The sequence below is a fragment of the Daphnia carinata genome, chromosome 8, assembly GCF_022539665.2.
Source record: "Daphnia carinata strain CSIRO-1 chromosome 8, CSIRO_AGI_Dcar_HiC_V3, whole genome shotgun sequence".
Taxonomy (NCBI): domain Eukaryota; kingdom Metazoa; phylum Arthropoda; class Branchiopoda; order Diplostraca; family Daphniidae; genus Daphnia; species Daphnia carinata.
Window position 1 is genome coordinate 3,928,335 of NC_081338.1, and position 22,350 is coordinate 3,950,684.

The following is a 22,350-nucleotide window of genomic DNA, read 5'->3' on the forward strand; positions in this document are numbered from 1 at the left end:
GCCGGAAGAAGAGCTGAAGATTTGGAACATTTTTACAGGAGCGATTAACCTTTAGTTCGGATTTGTGGGTAGCCACATCGCCCTCCGTGAACACATCATCGGACTAAGCGGCACCCCACGTCCCCTTTCCGGCCAGAGCCCTCCAAACCTCGGTATATGTTGTTTTTATATATACCGTACAGTAGGGGCATGACCCCCTACGGGCTTATTACGAGTCAAGGGGAAACGGGGCTTCAGAAAAGAAGGGAGCCCAGATATGCACTTCAATTTTTTTAATATCAAATACCGTCTGGGGAATCCGAATTAAGTATAGAAATGTCATGTCATCCATCCAATCAATACAATTTATTCAGTGTCTTGCCCCAACCAAGAATTTTTTCGGATCCAATGTTACTATTAACCTATATTGAGAAAAGAAAAACAACACCGTTAAACATATCAACTGTTGATCATGTAACTTACATGACTCATAGATTCAACTTCTGGTGGAAGCTTGGGGAAGGACATACAAATTGCAGATTAACATCATTGTATAAGGCTCTTGAATGATAAACTAGCACCTGTACAATGTTGCATTGTTGATAGTTGTGTTCCCAGTACATGAAAATCCTTTCCTATTGGATAAAATTTTTTTTGGTAGATTAGACCTGGTTGGCAAAAAGGAGGAGAAATTCTTCGTCATAAATTCAAAATTATTTGAAGAAAAATCCTTTCATACCTAAAGAGTCCATGTATGATGTTCATCTCTGCAATGGCAGCAAAATTAAAACATCTTTAGGGCCATTTAAGTACCCAGTTTCCCCAACACTCTGAACGTAAAGGACAAGTTGTTCTTTAGCCAGAGAAGCAGAATTATTTGAGGTTTCTAGCTGTGACAGAACTATAAAGGATTGCTGTTGTACTGGATTTATTAACACAAGATGGTACTTCTCATTAGACAATGTGCATACTCTATTACTTTACCTCATACCTTAATGGTAATGCACTCTGTGTTTTTTCATCTCTAGGCTGACTCTTCCATCCTGTAACACTTCCAGACTTGATTTGATCCCCCATTAAATTCTGTGAATGCAAAATAATAGCATTAAAAATACTTTTTCAATAGACATAAAACCGAAAAGTACCTAATCCATGTTTCATGTTGAACTTGTGCCATATCTTGGTTTCCGTACCACACCCATTTTCGACCCAAATACAGTCCCACAATTGTTCACTTCCTTCACTGCACGGGCTTATTACTAACGATTCTTTTTGTGCAGCACTAACAGAATTTAAATTTAACACACTGTCAGGTGGTAGACTGAATAACTAAACAATAAATAATTGTTTGTTAAAATTCTATACTTATTTTGAATTCTTATTTGAAAAGTTTAGGTACCTGACTGTGTTCGCCTAATGCCAATTCATCCTCATGTTCAGTTAGGTTTGAGTTTGGAAAAACCTCCTTCACTGTTTGGAAACTGTTCCGTTCCAATTTGTTCTTTTCCCCTAGCTGAGCTTGTAGACTCAAACTTTGAGCTACAAAACACAAATGAATAAAAGCAAATAAATAGAATCATTACGTATTAGGCCTTACCATCCTTAGCTTTGCTGTTATCTAATATTTTGTGCTGTTGCAATAATTGAGCCTGCAGGTCCATAATTTGATCTAATAAACAATAATTAATAATTCAAAACAAATATAATAATGTTTATACTTACCATCCTTTTGTTGTATTATCTTCTCCATTTTTCAATTGTTCCTCCAGCCACGCGTTATTCTCCATCCACGCTACTGAACTTACTGCGAATGGCATCCAATGGACTGAAATTGCCTACGCCAGTAATAATGAGTCTGAGCGGTAGATGGCTACGTGTCGGAAAAAAGAAAAAAGTGCGATTTTTTATTTTTTTTCCGCCATTTTTTTTTTTTTATGTAAAACGGATTGCCATATTTTTTATGTTTATTTTGCGTAAAACGGATTGTCATAAATCTAGCGGGAAAGTTATGAACTGCTTGTCTATCCCATGGTAAAATTGATAGTCATTTGTTTTATTTCAATGGCGTCGGAGAGGGAGAGGAGGTTTGACGGATGTGACCGTCGTTACTGAAATTTCTCTTTAGATTTCCTGCATTTCAGGTTGGTTTTAAAAATTGATTTTCCCGTTTTCGCCTCTTGAGAAATTTATCCTTTTAAACAAATTTATACAAGTTTGGGGGCATTATAGCTCAAGTTTATTTAACAGAAGTATTATACCACATTTAGAAAATTCTTTAAAGGAGAACCTTGACTCGAGTGTCCTTGATTACCAAGCAGGTATTGCACATTTCACAGCCTAATGCGACCAACTAAGGTATACAAGGTTTTCTTTTAAGAAAGCTGTCATTGTTTGTAATATTTGTCACAATCTAATCGTCATGGTTCATTTCACCTTTATCATTAGTAGTATTAGTTAATTGTCAAGATTCATTCACATTTATTGTTAACAGTATTGGTTTTGTAAGTATACTTGCAGGTCTCTGCGATGTACCTAATGTGCTGTACTGGCTGTGGGATCCTTCTGTGACAGAAAGGAGTATTACCTGTGTTGTGGTTTCAGTGCAAAATATAACATATCTGGTAATATACTTGTTTGATGAATTGCATCTTTTAAACAAATCGTGGGGAATTAAAATTAAAATTAGTTCATTTTTTTCTCAGTAATACCATGGGAAGTGTTCTAGTGCTGACGAAGAATGATTTCTTTTCCTTTTTTCTTTGCAAAGTAATTGTTTGGCAGTTATAAGAAAAGAGAAAGAAAGAACTTCATAAATTTTCATTGCAAATACTCCCAAGTGTTGTTTTTTCACAGTAAAAAGTAAAATTAAAGTTTGTCTGATATTGTAAAGATGTAGTTGGTAAAATTATTCTAAGTTTCTGTTATGACTACGTAAGTTATAAAATGTTAAATAAAATGCACAAACAAGTAAATTAAAAATAGTTTTTTATTGTCCCTCCTCCACCCAACAATTCCACCACTATTTTATATACAACGCTACATATTTATATACAAACAAATACACATATACACAATAACACAAATACATATATACACAAATACACATACAATTAGTTAACCCATTGGCTGCCAAGCCCTGCAACCCGTAGGTTGCTTAAACTACAGTAGCTACGTCACACGTCTGAAGGATCGCTGACCAAGGGGGGTTGTCCTAAGACAAGCCCGGGGTGGCACGCTGATAGAAACCATTACGGGAATGCACACCCCTGGTTTCTATCAGTATACCGACAAGGAGAAGTCCCTAACGGTGCATTGCCTACGGGGCCCGAAGGCCAATCTTGGGCAGTTGCGACTGCTCCACCCCAAGGCAAATACGGCCAAGAGGCAGAGCAGCGCGGCCCGTCCCTACAAGCTAAAAAAAAAAAAAAAAATGGGACCAAACGGGGTGGCAGCCAATGGGTTAACTATACAATACAACATACAACAAAACGAAATAGGACAATACCCGAGAAGTTCCGTCGCGAAGTCACCCGCGATAGTCATGTGTTTTTTTTTCCCGACCTGGTTGTTCCATCGTTGTAGGCCACAGGCAAAAAAACGGCGACAGCGGTGAAGGCGAAGACGGCGATGAAGTGAAGGCGAAGACGGCGATAACGTGAAGGCGAAAACTGCGATAGGGCAAAGGCGGCGATGAGACGACGGCGGTGTAGATGGCGAAGAGGTGAAGGCGGCGATAAGTCGACGGTGGGGAAGACGGCGAAAGTGGCAAAGACAGCGGTGCGGCGAAGACGGCGGTGAGGCGAAGGCGAAGACGGCGGTGAGGCGAAGGCGAAGACGGCGGTGAGGCGAAGGCGAAGACGGCGGTGAGGCGAAGGCGAAGACGGCGGTGAGGCGAAGGCGAAGACGGCGGTGAGGCGAAGGCGAAGACGGCGGTGAGGCGAAGGCGAAGACGGCGGTGAGGCGAAGGCGAAGACGGCGGTGAGGCGAAGGCGAAGACGGCGGTGAGGCGAAGGCGAAGACGGCGGTGAGGCGAAGGCGAAGACGGCGGTGAGGCGAAGGCGAAGACGGCGGTGAGGCGAAGGCGAAGACGGCGGTGAGGCGAAGGCGAAGGCGAAGACGGCGGTGAGGCGAAGGCGAAGGCGAAGACGGCGGTGAGGCGAAGGCGAAGACGGCGGTGAGGCGAAGGCGAAGACGGCGGTGAGGCGAAGGCGAAGACGGTGGTGAGGCGAAGGCGAAGACGGCGGTGAGGCGAAGGCGAAGACGGCGGTGAGGCGAAGGCGAAGACGGCGGTGACGCGAGGGCGCAAACGGCAAAGACGGCGATGAGGAGAAGGCGAAGATTAGCGAAAAGCAGGACTTTGGTTTCCTGTTTTTCCTGCATAACAGATGTAAATAAATTAGACCAAAAAACAACACACCATTGATAGATAAGTGATTAAATTATGACTATGGCTCCGCGAAATATTAAAAAGACACAAGTTGAAAACTAGTCAGGGTGTTTTCCTAGAATTCTTGGATTATTTTCTAATCCAAGGACCAATAATGATGGAACTGACCAAAGACAAAGGATGCTACATTTTAGAAATAGCCTTTCGTTCTAGAAAAATCTTATGCAAAACAGCAATGAAACAACCTGACGATGACGATGAGTAGAAAATTAGGTTGGGAACAGGACTCATTTCTTTTTCATTACCAATCTGTATAAAAAAAGGAAATAAATCAGATGAAAGAACAAGAGCATAATCATGGCCATCTGCAATGAAAAACTTTTGTAAAAAACAAAAAACAAATAAAATTCATCAAAGAGAAAGAAATACACTACATAACAATCAAAGTTTTCTATTAGCAACCTACTTCCAACAGTAATATTTAACAAACCAATGTGTTATCGAACTTTTTACATTGAGTAAAGATTCTGAAAGTCTAACGGAAGTCTACTACAGATAAGTTGTATGGGGAACCAAAAGGTGAAAAATATTACTAATTCCATTAGTCCACTTCAACGTAAATGTGCAACTACCATATATCTAAAATAATAAGAGAACACCTGTAAGCTTGAGTTTACAAATCACCCACTACAACCTTACGAGTCAATTGACAATCTGTTGCGAGGGACTCATTTGAAACCAATGGTCCCATATTAAATTTACAAGTATTCAAATTTGCCTTCTATGCTCTGGAGAGAAATTAAGTGACAAATAAATTAAAACTAAACTAAAGATTAAATTTCACAAGAACATAAGAGATGAAGCACTTTTTCTTGGTTGCAATCTGAGTCCAACTTTTCTATGGTTTGTTACCAAGCAGCCATCTAACTATTCTAACTCTTAAGCTAAAAAAGTATGTCAGCCTTAGAGTTATGGTCATTTTTAACTTACTTGTTACTAAAAACGCACAAAAAAAAAACGATGGAATACACAAAATTAACGAAGCAAAGGCTGTTGGGACGTTTAGTCCGCCATGACAGCCATAGCAGACGACTGTCTCCTGCAATCCTTTACATTGAATCATAAATAATAAACAAATATTGAATTTTACTAGTATCGAACTTGAGACCTTCCTGTTCCCAGCGCAGTACTCTAACCATCTAACCTAACACGCCAATATTAAGGGATTGAAGCCTTGATTTATGGCATGCGACGCCGATGCTCAACCATAGAGCCATGAGTCTTATAAATTACTATTTTGCGCGATCAACCAACAGTAAAATAACAAAACAAGCACGAAAGAAGCCACTACACCATTTCATATATGACCAAAATGCTTAAAATGTTTTGCTTATTCATGTTCATTTTTTAGTTTTTGCGAAGTTGAAAAAAAAATTACCGAAAGTGACCGGAAGTAGACTATATCTTCAGAAATACTGGGCCCACAACAAAACGAATATGATTTTCGTGATCCTCGTGAACTTTAAGGTGTGTCTGACCTATTTTGACCTGTTTTTGGCGAAAAGTCCAATTTGGCCAAAATCGCGATTTTTCCTGAACTATAGTTCAGGGAAATTTGCGATTTTTGACGATTTTCGGGTATTTTCTACTGACACATGGATACGACCCCAAATTTCACGAGGATTACGAAAATGTGGTTTTTTTTCATTCAGACCAACAGATGGTGAGTTATTAGGCATTTTCAAACCGGAAGTTGTACTGAAAGTTAAAATTTCGAAAATTTAAAAAATGAACTATGTTCTCCTTTACAATTTACAAAAGATCTGCGTAGGTTCAATCGTAAACTATAGTAAATGAACATAACATGGTCTTTCAAAGTTCTTAAAGTTCAGTTTTCAGGTACGATCTGTATACCACTTCAAATCACTACCACACACATAATAATCGAAGCAAATGTTTTAAAACCATCCCCTTAATTTTTAGCCATCAGAATTAAGGGGATAGTGGAACAGATATGGTTATTACCTGACAGAAGTAAATGGGTGACCCTATTTTTGCAGAATATTAGCAAATAGGACATCTTCAAGAATGTCTTCAAGGTTTATTTGTGAAAATATCTTCTGCTACAAACTATGAATATTTTGTTGTTGGGAAATGACTGCTATCCATGTAGTAATATCTTACCAAATTTCTTGCTGATAGGTGATCCGTGGCTAGCATCAATTGTGTTACTTTGCCATTACAGTATTGTCCTTTGTTTGCAGTATTACTGGATATCTTTTGTACAACAGCTTTCAGTGGTGGTCTTCTATAGAGTAATGTCTCTTATTGCAAACTTAAATTAGGAAACACTGAAGGCTTTTTGCTCAATCTGCATGTACTTGTGCCAACTTGAAACATCACTCTAATTTCGTATAACACTTACACATACACATTTAACACTAACTGCACATAAACTGAACGAGTTTTGAGTTTATTGTACTCTAGGTTCAACATTTCCACACCATTTTCATGATATCTTTATCACAAAGGAGAAAGATTTTGATTGAATGAATGTTCCAGAGAATGTTATACTACAACGTTGAATGAACGGGATAGTATGGGATTTCTTAGAATATGATAGGAAAGCCAACACCATTCTGGTCAACTAGAAGCTTCTTTGAGAATGTTATTTATATAACAGGACCCACTGGTTTAAGTGCAATGCATGTTTGTTTTTCAATTTGGTTGCTTAACCTCCTCGATGGTGCCATTTGTTCTACTTGTTACATTCAAACATTTGAGCCAAAGGACGTTGAAATGGTGATAGTTGGCGCCACAAAGCAGAGTGACACTTTGTAGTTGTCAAATGGATTGCATTATAAAAGTGTAACGTTGAATTATGGTTACAAATTTTACTCGAAGCCATTGGAGGTATTCCAGTCTACAGAATAGGTGGCATTGATCTTCTTCCAACTGTAACACAAAAAAAAACAATTTTTTACAAAGGCTCGAAGCACATAACAGTGGATGTACAGAAAATAAATATACCATTGGGTTTGAGCTAAATTATCCACACAAAACACAACAACACTGGGCGAGTTTGTCGAGCCCACTGTAGAACAACTAACTGATTAGGAGTTCGATTTCTACAAGTTCGAAGCCGATGACATTTTGGGTAAAACGGATTGCCATATATGCCATAATTAAACGTCGAATAAAACATGAGTAACAACTTTGTATCAGGAATTTCTACTGCAGACGGTCTCCCAAACACTATAGCCACCTATTGGTACGATATTCAGTTTTCTACATTGGGTTTCAGCGATCGTCGGGGGCTAGAGTAAGGGCTGTAGCAACTTTCACTTCTAATCATTCATATGCCATAAGGTTCACGTGTAAAAGATACTAATTTTCGTAATCCTTGCTTAATTTAGTTTAAAATACATTATTCCGATTCGAAATTGAACGCTGATCACGAATATCGGCTTTGTTTTGACATTTAACTTAACAAAATGGAGAAAAACGAAGAAAATGACCGTGGGAAAATTGCCTCCAAAACCGTCAAAAATTGACCATCGTTGGAATTGCTTGAAAATGACAGAATATACTCACAATCGAATGCTGATTCCGAGAAAATTGCTATTTTTTTCATAACATCAACCATTTTGGAAATACACCGAATTAAAAAACTACTGGCGCGCTAGTACGCTACAGCGCTAGCGTGACACATCAAAGTTATTCAATCCTATGTATTTCCTGATTATGAATGAGCCGGTTTCTTTCATTTTAATCTATCGTACTGGTTAACGTTGAAGTCAACCAGACGCCACCGTTGGTTGATTGCAATACGGACCGATGTGCATGATCCTCTTCTTATACAATTGGCGAAACAGCTTGAACGACAATCTTTTTACTTAAAGTTGGTTGTTGAGTTTGCAACTTAGCAACCAAAACTGAATCCTATGCTCTAGCTCCTATTTTTTTTTTTAGTTTGAATTTCATGGATGCGAAATTCGTTCATGATAACCTTAGAGGGAAGCGCGTGTTGCACGCTATGACGGTATCTTGTCCATGCCGAATTCCCATCGTTTCATCCTATCATTAGAATTTTGAAGGAAAGGGTTACATTATCAACCATGACTGATGTTGTGGCAACCAGTGTTGCTAATTTGTTTTGAAAACCTGCGTGATTCGATGATTATGGCTAAATGCTTATACGATTCAGTTCGAATGACATGACGATAGGGCACCGCAGAAAACCTTAAAAGAAAAGAAAAAAAAGGAAAATTATTAAAATGAAGGCATTTTCGTCTAGCAAATTCTTCTAGTACGTCTTTCATGAAGTTAAATGGTAAAGTAAAATAAAATAAAAGATAAACCTTCAAAAAAGACAAATGGCAATCCATTTGATCATTAAAACAATTATAAATCAGTATGTTCGACAAGGTAGAGGACAGCAACCATTAGTAGGATCGTACGTATACGTTTGGTAATGTAAAACGTATGGCGCAACAGCAACAGCAATTTCTTTTTTTTTTTTTTACAACCCTTTATTTATGTGTTCGTATTATACAGCCCCAAGGTGACTGCAAGTGCACCTCAGAGGCAAGCTACAACACTAAAAAAAAAGCCGTTAGACAGGCATTTTTCTAAGAGGAAATGTTAAATAAATAAATTGCTTTCGATTCTGGAGAGAGCGGTGGAGTCTTTGAAGAAATTTACAAAACTTACTTTAAAACATAAATCACGGAATGAATCTGAGTTTATAACCATGCCCGTGCATTTTTAATGTCACTGTAACAGATTATGATAGGGTAGCATTTGCGATTTGCATTTTCAATAACTAGGTTCCATTTCTTGTTCCAGAATCTTTTCAATTCTGTGTTAATCGGCACTGGTTCCGTCAAAAAATTAAAAAGTGGTTTGCATAAGATCTTCCTAAATAAAATTAATCGCTTATGAAAAAGCAAATGAATTTGACAGTTTAATGAGGACAAGTACCTTACTCTAAATGTAGAATTTGCTAAGTTAATTATCATTCTTAGCGGTCATGCGCCGCGTGGCCATGGGGCACAAATCCGGATAATGCTTCATCTGATCCACCCATTTTTGCTGCGAGGAAATCTCGAAGCCATTGCCGGCCATAAATTTTAATACAGATTTCAATAACTTCGGCACTGCATGTACGCGGGAGAGAATCAGCAAACCGATGGCGTTGCTAATTGTCACCCGCTTTACGCATACTTCAACGCATTCGTTCTTGAGCGTCTCGATGCCATATTTATCAGTCAGTTTGAAAAACATGGCAATTGTTTTATCATCTGAAAGATTTGGAACATTACCTGTAACAAGTAAACCAAAAGTTGCTTGAACACATCCTTTTCGCAATCATCAATTTTCACTTTGTTGACCCCTGGTATTAGGGGTTTCGAATGGAACATGGCAGCAAAAACAGGACTTCCAGTTGACAGAATGAGGGTATGGGCACCCACTTCTTGTCCATTTTTGCAAGCTGAACATCACACTGACTTTGGCTGTAAAGCAATCTTTTCAGGCCCTGAATGATATTCTTCTCCCAAAGTAGTTGTTCCGAAATCTATCCACAGTGTAATGGCGTATGGTAGAGATCCCGTAACTATTCGGCTCCACATACTGTCAGCTATTTTCTGCAATGGTATTTCATTTGCATGTACTGATCCAGTATGAAGATGTATCTACATAAAGACAGGCCTTGAATCCCGAATGCAACCGTTTCACTACTGAGTAAGTCAACTGGTGGTTTAATTTGGGTAAGCTTTCTTGATGTATACCAGCATCCACTTTTTTAGATGTAGTAACATTCACCGAGTCTCTTGGTAATATCTCTTCAACAGTAATCAAGAATTTGCACTTTCCATTTGCATGGTAGACGTTTTCATCCTTCGTGATAATGAGGAACATAGAACTTGACTTTGAACCAAGAAGTTGCAATTTCTGTTGGTGGCAATCTGCCTTCAGTACATTCTTCAAAATCCACCTCACATGAAACAATCCAAGGTGCATCTCTTTCACCTTAATAGAAGAAATATCAGACATTTCTTTTTCTTGTTGAAGCGATAGCACCAACGTTTCACCACGTGCTCAGCGTTTTAGTTAACTCTCCATATAAAATGTACACAACCTACGGTATAACGAGAAAGAAATTAATATTCTACAGGAAAGCTTAATGATCTTTAATTAATGGAAAGTAGTGCGTCAAGCATAATTTAAATGATTTTGTAAGTTTTTGAAAAAAATGTTACTTTGTTTCCTCTGGTGTTCTAAACAAAAAACTTACGCCGAGTTGACGAGTAGTCTGCAGCGATGTAGTTAGTGCCAATTCCAACTGCATAAATGAAAGATGGCGTACATGGAATATCACTAAACACAGTAAACACTAGCAAAAATACTGTTGCGAACTGTGATTAGTGTCCGAGGTTTACAATTAACCCTTAGTCCTTTAGAAGGACTAAATTGTATTACCCAATTGTAAATACCTATACCAAATAGTCCAGCTTCGGGTGCTAAGTTACAAAATCTGCAAACGTTACCTGAAACACTGGGAGGAGTTTTAACATGGGGTGTATATGAGAAAGTGGGAAAACGAAAGACATTATTATTTAACCTAACTTTGGTTTCTAATTATTTTTTTGTACTTGCAAGCGATAATGGGAAGCTTCGTAAAATAATATTGATAAAATATCTTTTTTACAAAAAAAAAATTAAATAGCAAAACAACAATGATTCGAACCCATGAAATCAGTACGGCAGCCACGAACTATGCCAAAGCGCCAATTTTCAATTTGTTTAAAATATATAGCCTGCCTATTTAAATGGGTAAAGATTCGTTGTATAAAAATATATAATACAAAATATTATTATACATAATATAATAATTATAATAGATATTAATATATTATATAATAATATTTTACTATATAACAATATAAAAAATAAATATATAATTTAAAAACATAGACTCGAACCCGTGAAATCTGCATGACACCCGTGCGTTATGCCACAGCGCCATACTTCATTTGCTTACCATATATATAAGCTGTCTATTTGAATGGGTGACATCCAAACCAAAATTTGGTTGGGATGTGCGGTCCTGGCACAGTGGTTATCACCCACGCTTTGTAATCTGTAGTCCTCGGGTTCAAGTCCCGCCACCGCCAACTTCCGCCAACTTCCTCCCAACCCTCTCCTCCCGCCCTCCCCTCCCACTCAAGATTCATCTCATCGGATTACGCAACTCTCAGCATCTTCATTACGGATTCGCAAGATTCTTCATCGCATCATATCAAGAAAGAAAAAAGAAGAAGAAAAAAAAGAAGAAAGAAGAAAGAAAAAAGAAAAAAGAAGAGCCATGCCTACTATAATAGTGGCTATAATGGCACACTCAAAACACACACATACACACGTACAGACGTTTCATATCGATCTGTAGTACCGTTCACTACATGTTGAAGATCGACCCGCAAACAAGGTAGTGAAGAGGTGATCGGAACTCGTAGGTTGTTCGTAGGTCTCCCCATGGCCTGAAAGACGGTTCATGGATGCAGGCAGCTTATCATCGGGCAATGTGACCTTCTTCGATACCAAAAGTTTTTGTTTTACTGTGTATGTAAGTACATTACAAGATGTAACTGTGCACCGGACATTTCGACAATCCACGACAGACATGCATCCGTTAACGTAGTTAATCGAATCGAATTGAACGTGAATTAAATTGAATGAACAAAAAACATAACCAAGGAAAATTTCTGATACGTTTGACTAGAAAAATAACGTATAAAAACAAACGTACTATCCCTGTATACCACTCCAAATCACTACCACACGTCATAATCGAAGACAATGTTTTAAAACCATTCCCCTAATTTTGTAGTGTTGTGTTGGACCATCAGAATTAAGGGGATATTAAGGGAAATAACGATACCGTTCACACGAGGGAAACTCAAATACACGTTGTCAATGTAAAAACAAAGTAAACAATGAGAAACAAGTACATGAAAAACAGGTAACATGACAACAAAAAATAACAATAGTTCCATTTCACACACTAGAGGCTGATGAATCTGCAGCGCCATCTAGTGGAAATACTATTTGGCCAGGTTTTAAAATAAACATCGCACTAGCGCTGTAGCGTACTGGCGCGCTAGCATTGCGTCAAATACTCGGTGTATTTCAAAAACAATTAACAATAGCAATTTATTCGGAATTAACATTCAGTTTGAGTATACCCTGTAATACTCAACCAATTCCGAGCGTCAGTTTTTTCAGAAAAAAAATTTAAGCCCGACCTAGAAAAGTCGGGCTTATTTAGTCGAGCTTAAAAATTTTTTTAGGTCAGTGATGTAGAGGAATTAACTAGAAACGTGACCGCTAGATGGCGATAGCAGTAAAACAGAAAAAAGGCCAATATTTTTTATTTTTATTTTGGGTAAAACGGATTGACATATGTAGTGTCCGTCATAGCCTCAAAGATATTGGACTAAAATGTCTTTACGCCATCTAGCAGCAAGATATGAAGATGTTTAGCTATCAAGGGGGAAATTGCAATGCCATCTAGTTTTCAAACATTCTACGCTTCCTAACTCTTATGGTCGACTTGTTACCTATTCCAATCATCAATGCAGGCGCCATATTCAATTTATCAATGGTTGGAGTTTTGTTTTGCGTATTTGATATTTATGGTCGTTCCGTAGTTTACAAGCCTGAAAATTTTTTCACCGTAAACACACGGCTTATACGATACGTTGTTCAAATTCTATCACCAGTTGTAAATTTTTCAAATGTAAATGCTAGTGGAAAATTTTACATTAGTAGTAGTATAACTTACAAGCCTATCGTGTCATCACTGTTACGAGTGAATGCTATCATTCATTGAGTGGCTATCAAAATCATTTAGACTTCAGCAATCTCCATCTGGCTGCACGTTTTGCACATTTCAGAATTCTGTCAAGTACTACACCAATTTTCAATAACAATAATTAAATGTGTAAGAGACAGATCCTAATTTTGACCAACGACTAACACCAACATACATTTAGCTGCGTGCGAGCCCAACTTAGCTAATCTCGGGCTGCACGGCAAACTTTTCCGTAAACTCGCGGGAAAGCTTTATCGCAATCATATTTCTTCCGCATTTGATCGTATAGCGTGTGGTCGAACATGGAATTAAATTCCGCTTCAGTCATGTAAGAATCGGCGTAGAGCATCTGAAAACTACCAGTAAAACGTAAAATAGTCAAAACAGGAACAAAAATAAGCACAGAAATATGGTTTCATACCCGTTCACACTGCGGACAAAGCTCTCAACTCGTCGCGTTGTTTCAACTGGGTGAAAATTATTTACTTTAGGTACACCATATGTTCCGATATCAACATACATCTCTTGCTTGCCATTAGGTGAGCGTAGCATTCCAGGTGCCATTGGCAGTTTGAATGGGCATAGCCATACAGGATAAATCTTACGGATAGTGAAGAAATGCGTTTCAAACCTAAACCGTTAAACTAAACGAACAGATACGAGTAATACCTTCACTTCCTTTTCAAAGCAAAGAAGTGCATCTTTCAATGTCGTCATGGGTACTAGCATGTCTTGAATGAAATGATTATTCTCGTATAACTCCTTGACTGTTTCTCCTTGTGTCAGTTTAAGTAGTGACACTTTGGGCGGTACCATCCATCCAAATAAGTATCGAAACACAGGGTGGTTCCCAAACGGAATAATGTCCTTAGTGAATGTAGTTGTAAAAGGAGTGTAACAAAATTTTGATAAAAAACTTGCAAAATATTTACCTGTATCTCCCAAAAAATGCTTCGTGAGTGACGGTGAAAGTAATCACGTGTGGGAATGTACTCAACATTCGGCTCTTGGCCACAAAACGATTCGACATGTTTAAAAAACCATGGTTTATACCACCGGCTAATGACATTTAACTAAACATTATTACAAAAAAAAATAAATGGTCCTATTATTGATAACAGTTTTTTGTTTAAAGATTGCGGTAGACTTAGAATTTTACCTTTCCCGGTTCAGCGGAGTTTACCATATTCGCCGTCATAATGATGCCTCGGTTGAGACTAAACATTAGTCCTTCGACAAATTGATTGTTCTCTTCTTTCAAAGTTTGTTCTTGAAAAACACGACATGCTTCATCCAATGAGCTCACTGATTGGTATTCCAGCCGTACGAACCTGACGAATAAAAACATTAAGAAAAACGGAAATGAAAAAGAAACCAAAACAAATCCTCTTCGGAATGGCAAAGCTAACAAACTTACTGCAATGCGGGAATAATTTCGATTTCCACGGCAGTTAGAAAACCCAGAGTTCCGTACGACCATGGGATAGCATAGTACAAATCACTGTTTTCGTCCTGAGGAAACCAAATTAAGTGTGGTAAATGAATATTACAATGCCAATTAACGTGACTGATTTGTGGTTTTCTACCTTTGAGCATTTGACGGCTGAGCCATCGGCCATGACCAGTTCGAAGGATACGCAAATGTGTTGAAATAGGCCGTGTTTGTGAGACGATGTTTCTATGCCGGTTCCCATAATTAATCCTCCTATACTTATTCATGTAAACTTCAATTAATAGAAGTTCTCCAAGGCTGTTTTGGTTTCAACATTCAAAACGTACCAACAGTTAAATCATCCATTTCCGGCAGGATAGGGATAGTCCAGCCGAGCGGATTCAGAGTTGCCGAGAGCTGTCCCATGGAAACCAAAGGTTCCACACGAACGGTCTGTAAAAATGTATATTCTGTCATCTGATGTTAACACAAAGACAAATTCACATGCCTTATGATGAATGTTACCCTTTTTTCAGTGTTGATCTCCAAAACATCCATCAAATTGACTTTGACATTGAACAATGTTTTCTTATACTTGGGTTGTCGAAAACTGATTGTTTGCCATCCTGGACGAGCTGTGCACATAGGGGTGGACCTGCCTTGTCGATTCCACTCTCTCACCTATGGAGAAGTATTTAAATGTCAAACCACATGATTAACATATATGTGCAAAACTAGTACCTGTTGCTGAACAAACTTTACACGTTCATCATGCTTTTTGGGAGCAGAGTTGAGCTGGAATATGATCCAGCTGCGAGCCAAGTGGTAGACATCATACACAAGAGAGAGAGGAAGTAGAAAAAAGCAAACAAACACCCATCGGTAGTGTATCAAAACATAAGCAAGCCAGGATTTTTCTGCTGGATTTTTGTTATGTGTCCCTTCTTGAACATCATGGCCATTCTTAGTTTTGTTGCTCATCCTGAGACTTTGAAACCGAAACTGACACGTGAACCGCGTGACTGAGAAGTGGACTATCAAAGTTTCACTTCCTCGCTGTCTAGAGATTACTCGAAGCTCTTAGTAGCTCCTGAATATCACTTCCCTCTACGTCAGTATATCAAAGTCCATTCAATTGGTTCGGAAATTGTATTCTGTAACCAAGGCGCGCCTTAGTGACAGCCGGTTACAGCTGCTATGGCTTTGGTGATCCCTATCCAGAACCAATTGCCCTTGAAACGTCAAGAAACTGAAGTAGCAGACTGCAGCTGGAGACTGCAAAAATTTCGGTCGTCTAAACAGAAGCTGATCGAGATTGCGCAACACCATACAGATGCACCGGCGTGCCAAGGGAAAATATATAGTGAATGTAAAATGCTAGGATTTAAACTAGTCGTCCAAGAAAAACGGTTTGCGGGTATTTTGCATGCAGTTCTGGCCACTGGACGATGGAGCGATCGGCCAAGAAATAATACATGAGTTTTCCCGTTAAGGACAATGTGTTTACCCTGCAGATACTCTCGACGAAGACGATTGTAGAGTGCTTGATCCATAAAACCTCATTTTTAAAAAGAATATGATTTAAGAGAAGTATTATCAGCATTATCTTTCTTGACTTACTCTTAGGAGCAAAGCAACAATACATGGTGGAACGCACGTGCCAGGACCATTGCACAAGATCTGTCATGAAACAGAAAGCAACACATAAAATAACTGTTTACAAAATTGATTTAGTAATAGCTTGAATTTACTGCCTTATATGAACACATGACAAAAATTAAGATTACTACAACCTTAGGATGTTTTCTACTTACTAAATCCGGCTGGTAATAAAAGAGTATTCTTAGACATTCCAAAGTTGACTGTAAGAATGATACAATGGTGGTGATCCAAGACTGATGAACTTCTCTGGTCCTAGAAATGGTGACTGTTTGAAACTAAAATGCAACGCAAGAAATAAATAAATTCATTAATTACAAAATATTGCAAAAATATATGTTTTAAAAAACATGAAGGAAGGGAACAGGGATTCTTTTTTTTCATTTTGTTCATGTGAATATTTACCATGTCAGCTGTGCTCCTGTCATGACTACATTCCAGATGTTGCACCCGTTTGGCACTCATGTCATCTGTTCTTGCAACCAGATAAAGTCTAGGAGAAAAGCGGAGAAAATCGAGCGTCGAAAGGAGACGCACCATTTCACCGGTATGTCCACCTACAACGCAAAAAAACGAATAAATCACCTGTTACGATGAAGGAAGTTCAATAACCAGTCTATTGCGGCTTTTACGCCACCACATTTACCTGATCCCATTATGATCAAGGTTTTGACGGGTTTGCATCGATTTTTTGGCCACAGAGATTCACTGTTCCGATCCCTAAAAAGAAGCAACTTGACAAGGTGTACCGCAACACAGGAAACATAGCTAATTATAAGAAATGCGATGGTTTGCCAAAATGTGATCATATTTTGTTATGTTTCGTTTCATTTTCGATGTATCGCCTGCTTTGAAACGAGGAAGCATCTTCTGACCCGGTGTAAGTGACCCACATTCGTTTTTGCCGCAAAAGGTGAAATAAACGCAACTTCCCCACGATTACCGCCACTTGAACAGTTTTGAAGAGTTGCGTGAATAAGAGGAAGTGTGCACAAAGCCCAAAAATTGCGTTACTTTAAATAGCGAGCACCGAGCATAAGGAGATAATGGTCTGCCCCCAACAGTAGAAGTACCGTACGAGTGTTCTTGTGTGTACGCACGTTTTCACAAAATCCAGCAAGTCAGCAAATGGCGGATACTTTACCATTATTATATACGTGCTACTTTTTTTATTATTACTATTTTTTCCTCGATCTTCACACCATTGTCGTATAAGTTGAACGCTCCGTTCTCACGGGGCGTGTTCCATTATGATACCATCAACAACGTTATACAAAACAAGGCGATATCTAGTTATCACGAAGGTCTTCAGATATGCATATACGCGAACAAAGTGTATACGTGGTGTACTGGAGCGACGTGCAATCTAAACAGTGAACGAACGATATCCAATTTTGATGGTTGTTGCTCTTTTTCTTCCGCCTCCTGTTGTAGAAAGAAATTTTTTTTGTTTCGCTTGAAATTAAGGCCGCGACGCCATGTGCAAAAATTGCCGTTGAAACATATGGAACCGAGCGGTCGTGGACTGGAACGAGTTATATTCCGTTATGAACATAATATTTTTTCTTTCTTTAAACAAGCAGTAGCCGAAACCACTCGGGAAAAAAAGGAAACCAATAAGGCAATATAAAAAAAAAGATGGAAATAAAAATGCTCAAGCATCATCCAAGAATTTTTACGATGTCCAGAAGAAGAGCATCCTCCCTTGAAGTAAAAAAAAAAAAAACTTGTCCGACCTGGAACTAGGTCAAAAGTTGTAAAACAAAAACTGTAAATGGCACGTATTAGAACTCGATGTGAATTTAAATGTGTAGATTAAAAAATCATTCCGCCAAATGACATGCAAAGCGAGGCATTTGATCATTACGTAAACTGTACGAAGACGCTCAATTAAAAAAATGTCGGTTGTTTCACCATTTTTTTTTTCTCCCAGAAAAATCTAAAAGAGAAGGAAGCACAACTCATCCAGACGACCTTCATCTTCTAGGCAACAAAGACACACACCCAAAAATTTCAAAATAAAAAACGAGCTAAAAGAATGAGAAGGCCAAGGTTGAGTTTAAGCAAAGGCTAGTGTAGATATATATTTGGTTCGTGCGGGATTGGCGTATCGGACAGCCTAAAAAGAATTCAACCAACTTGTCTCGTGGCTATGACTTCCCCCCCTAAAACGAAGCAACATAAAATTCCGCTATACACACACACACACACACACACACACACATAGACACGTACGTAAGTCCCGGAATCCAAACGAAGGGTTGGGACTTGAACCTGACCGGCCTGCCTGCCAGCAAGAAACGGCAAAAAGAGGAAGCCGTGCCTCTCTTGCTTACAAGTCGATGGCGCCATAATAAGTTGAGTGACCTCTCCGCCAGGTACTCCACTGCAAAAATGAGTCAAATGAATAACGAAAAAAAAAAAAATATATAGAACCTTTTCTTTTCACATCTTGATTTTTCCTTTATTTTTTTTTTTTTTATTAATGCATTTTCGGCGATGTTGTCTTCACGTGCGTTTCATCATCAGTCAAGCGAAACAAACTGGGTTGAATTTCATCTCTTGCATTTTTTTAAAAACACGTCTCGTCGGTGAGTAACACACATGAATTCTCCTCCCATTTAAATCCCATTTTTGAATGTATATATTTCCTCTTTTTTCGGAAAGGAGGACACGAAGAAGGTCGTCAGACACGTAGGTACGTTCAAAGTTTAGCCGAGTTGTGTGTGTGTGTTCTCACCTGAGAATCAGGAAGGTAAAAAAAAAAAAAAAAAAAAAAAAATCAATGACCCTGACCTCAAACTTTTCTCCGGAGCTTTTTCCCAAGGAATGGGGAAGAAGAAGAAGAAGAAGAAGAATAAGAAGAAGAATGGAAAAAGAAGAGAGAAGGTTAACAACAACAAAAAGCAACAGCTATGTATACGCGTAGCATCCTATATAAGCTATATAGTTCTTGTGTTTAGTATAGTGTATGCACCTTTTCCGAAAGGGGAGTTGGGTGGTGGGGTAGGGACAAAAAAAAGTCCCGTTAGAACATACGAAAAGGTTCTTTTTTCTTCTGGTCGTCCGTCCACTGGTGTTCAGTTTGGCTTGCGACCGTTACCTACATTTTTATTTTAAATTTATTTTCACCTAAGAAAACATGGAAAAAAAAATGAGGGAGGGGGGGGGAGGCTCTTTCGAGGGGTTGGTGGAAATGCTATTTATTTCTGATGTAATCCTCTACTTGCACTTCCCCCCCCCCCATCTTACCTTTTTTTTTTTTTTTTTCTTTTTAACTATTGTAAGGTGAAACGTTAGGGTGTTGACCTAATTCTTAGGCATTTTTTTGTCGGATGCCTTAAACGGTAAAAAATACAAAAGACGGGCCCAGTTGATCCATTGGCGACCCACATTTTGTTTGGTTGAAAGCCGGGCGGAGGGATGTCCATCGTGTGTTCGGCCTCAATAGCTCAGAAAGTGATGCGTCGCTCCCATTTAATCTTCAAGAAAATAGAAAACAATTGAAGTGAAAGCCAAAAGAAAAAAAAAAAAAACCAGGAAGAAGATTCTTACTGTCCTCTCCATCAACTACACCTCCGCCCCATGCCTTACTCTCTCCTACACACACAAAATGGTTTTGAGGTCATATCCGGGTCTAGTCCCCCCCCCCCCCCTCCCGTCCCTCCTTATTCCGCAGCTTCTCCTTTTCATTACAAAATCTTTTTTTCTTATTTTTTCTAAGGGAATGATAAATATTTAAGAATATGGTCACGAGTTGTGGTAATTTGACCCCATTTTCCCCGGCACCGTCCACTTCTTCCGGCATTCGTCATCACTTCCTTCAATTTTTTTTTTTCACGTAGCGGGACCGCGCCAAATTCCAACCCCCAGCCAAAAATTGATAACCTCTGATATACCGTACAACGTACCTCAATGCACCGACATCCACTCGTATATTCTTTGCTTCGTTTCATAAATTTCAAAATCAAATAATAATAATTCGAAGTAGGCCAGTGTGTATCATCAGAAGTACACACACACACACACACACACACACACACACACGCAGTACTTTATATAACACCGTATGTGTACACACACAAGGGAAATAATAGTGATAAGTTTATTTTTGTAGTTTTTTGTTTTCTTTGGTTTTCTGTATTATTGTGCCGTTAGTCCAGCGCGGGATGCCCGTGGCTCGTGCGTCTTCAGCGGGATAGCCTATCAAGCTATAAGGCAACGTGTGACCTATAATAGAAAATTTAAAATGTGGAAAAATATGTTTTTGAAGCCATTCCACCTTGCTGACCACTGCCTTGGCCTTTGGCCAGGCCGGAATCTCCAGTCGGCATTTTTATATTTCGCTTGGCGCGTACGCAATATGATAGCTATAAAAACAAGCAGCTGACGGCCATTGGCTGTATACTTAAAAAATAATGCCTTTTTTTTTTTTTTTTTTTTTTTTTTTTAGTTCCGAGCGGGAGTAAAGAATCAAAATGGGCTGTATAGAGATGCATATCTATTTGATTGACAAAAAAAAAAGACGGGCCGTTACGATGCGACCTTCCTTTTAGTTAGTGAGTTGAATTTGTTTTTTTTTTTTTGTTTTCCTAACGTCTTAGGGCCGGTCCAAACGGCTCATGGACCTCTGCCATGTTTGCCCACTCCTTCCATCTCACCCGCTGGCTATTTGGCACCGTAACCAGGAACTAACACACATTCTCGATATATATTTCTTTTGGGGGGACTTGGGCGCAGACAATCCACCAACAGTTTTCTCTTCTCCTCAGGTTCCTGTTTTGCTCTTGTGAACAAGGAAAGCTCTCCTGATTGCGTGATGGGACCCAATCACATCAAAGGTCATCGATTTGTCGGGGACATTAATGAAACGAAATTCCAAAATGCCGAATGAATGAAAAAAACAAAAAAAAACACGTTAATGTCACAGTTGTACAACATTTTCCATTTCTTTTGTTCACGAATAAATAATACATTGAATTCAAAACCCCCAAAACAATTTCACGTTAAAAATTAATACTGATTGCTTTGTCGTTTAAGATCTTTAATTCGATTGCTGTTGTTGGTAATGCTGTATGGCTTGCAAAACGCTGCCGGCCAGCCGGGCGATTTCCGTTGTAGCGGCACCGACATTCTGCGGCTGCAAGAATTCAGACAGCGAGCGGCCTTTGCCGATGGCCAGCGGGGCCAGCAAAATGCCACCGCCCAGCACGATGAGCAGAACGGTTGCAGCTATGGCCAGCAATTTGATTTTCTTGAACACTTCTTCTTTGCTGAGCTTGTGATCGTGATCGCTGGCCACCGGTTCGCCGTAATGGCCATACTCCGGTTGATGGGGACCTTTATGGTGACCCTTAAAGAAAATGAGGTCCCAAATTTCGTCTTCTAATTCCTTTTTCTTGTCGAACAGCTGTTCGAAAAACTTCCATAAATGATCCTTGTCTTTGCCCTTGCTCTTGCTGGGCCGGCCGTAGCCGTACTCTTTTTTCTGGATGCTGGACAGAGGCCGATAAGGTTGGATTTCACTACCGTACGGCGATGAGCCACCGTCATTCTTGATCTCCGGCTGAGGGTACCGATAGAACGATCCTTCCGCTTCGTCTTTGAACTTATTATTGCGGCTGTACGGATTGGAATCGGCTGCCCAGTCAGGGCCGGACGGGTTGGTTTGGTGGAATTCTACCACATCGTTTACGAAGGACCCTCTCCGCCGTTATAGGCACCGCTGCTGTAAATGGAATGGATGTTAGACGTCCGGCTAGCGATGTGTTCATCCGCATTGATCACCATCACGAACATCAACGCACCAATTAAAAACGAACCCAATCGATTAAAGATCCTCATTTTTTTTTTTTTTTCTTTTCTATTTCCTCGTTTCTTCGATGGATCCGGCGGATCTGTAACTGAAGGCTGTCACCAATTCGTTCAGTCCTTTTATCTCGTCTGTCATTTGACGGAGTGATCATCGAACGCAGGAGGTTAGGGCTGTTGTTTTATTTATATACGACATTATTTATC

At 39.1% G+C, this 22,350-nt stretch overlaps 3 protein-coding genes, 1 long non-coding RNA gene and 1 pseudogene across 4 annotated transcripts; 1 reads left to right on the forward strand and 4 right to left on the reverse strand.

Annotated features, from left to right (window-relative positions):
• Positions 1 to 944: 944 nt before the first annotated feature.
• LOC130703704 (uncharacterized) lies at positions 945 to 1,715 on the reverse strand. Its single transcript, XM_059496572.1, has 4 exons — positions 1,577 to 1,715; positions 1,379 to 1,518; positions 1,125 to 1,308; positions 945 to 1,062 (listed from the first exon to the last, which is right to left on the reverse strand). Exons 1-4 carry the CDS (start codon positions 1,638 to 1,640, stop codon positions 1,004 to 1,006), a joined length of 447 nt encoding a protein of 148 aa, XP_059352555.1. The 5' UTR covers positions 1,641 to 1,715; the 3' UTR covers positions 945 to 1,003.
• A 338-nt stretch (positions 1,716 to 2,053) lies between these two features.
• Positions 2,054 to 2,692, forward strand: LOC130703729 (uncharacterized). Its single transcript, XR_009004804.2, has 3 exons — positions 2,054 to 2,120; positions 2,247 to 2,334; positions 2,486 to 2,692. It is a non-coding gene; the product is annotated as an uncharacterized LOC130703729 (long non-coding RNA).
• A 6,340-nt stretch (positions 2,693 to 9,032) lies between these two features.
• On the reverse strand, positions 9,033 to 10,288 carry LOC130704169 (speckle-type POZ protein B-like; annotated as a pseudogene).
• A 2,960-nt stretch (positions 10,289 to 13,248) lies between these two features.
• LOC130703724 (delta(24)-sterol reductase-like) lies at positions 13,249 to 15,854 on the reverse strand. Its single transcript, XM_057525174.2, has 10 exons — positions 15,415 to 15,854; positions 15,199 to 15,354; positions 15,021 to 15,126; positions 14,828 to 14,946; positions 14,659 to 14,753; positions 14,401 to 14,572; positions 14,174 to 14,314; positions 13,911 to 14,108; positions 13,663 to 13,841; positions 13,249 to 13,597 (listed from the first exon to the last, which is right to left on the reverse strand). Exons 1-10 carry the CDS (start codon positions 15,652 to 15,654, stop codon positions 13,444 to 13,446), a joined length of 1,560 nt encoding a protein of 519 aa, XP_057381157.1. The 5' UTR covers positions 15,655 to 15,854; the 3' UTR covers positions 13,249 to 13,443.
• On the reverse strand, positions 15,740 to 17,144 carry LOC130704170 (UDP-N-acetylglucosamine transferase subunit ALG14 homolog; the record flags this gene model as incomplete). The annotated part of the gene is made up of 5 exons (XM_057525638.2): positions 15,740 to 16,231; positions 16,294 to 16,353; positions 16,488 to 16,610; positions 16,738 to 16,889; positions 16,979 to 17,144. Coding segments are annotated over 5 exons (675 nt in total), but the record flags the coding sequence as incomplete, so codon positions are not given.
• Positions 17,145 to 22,350: the final 5,206 nt, after the last annotated feature.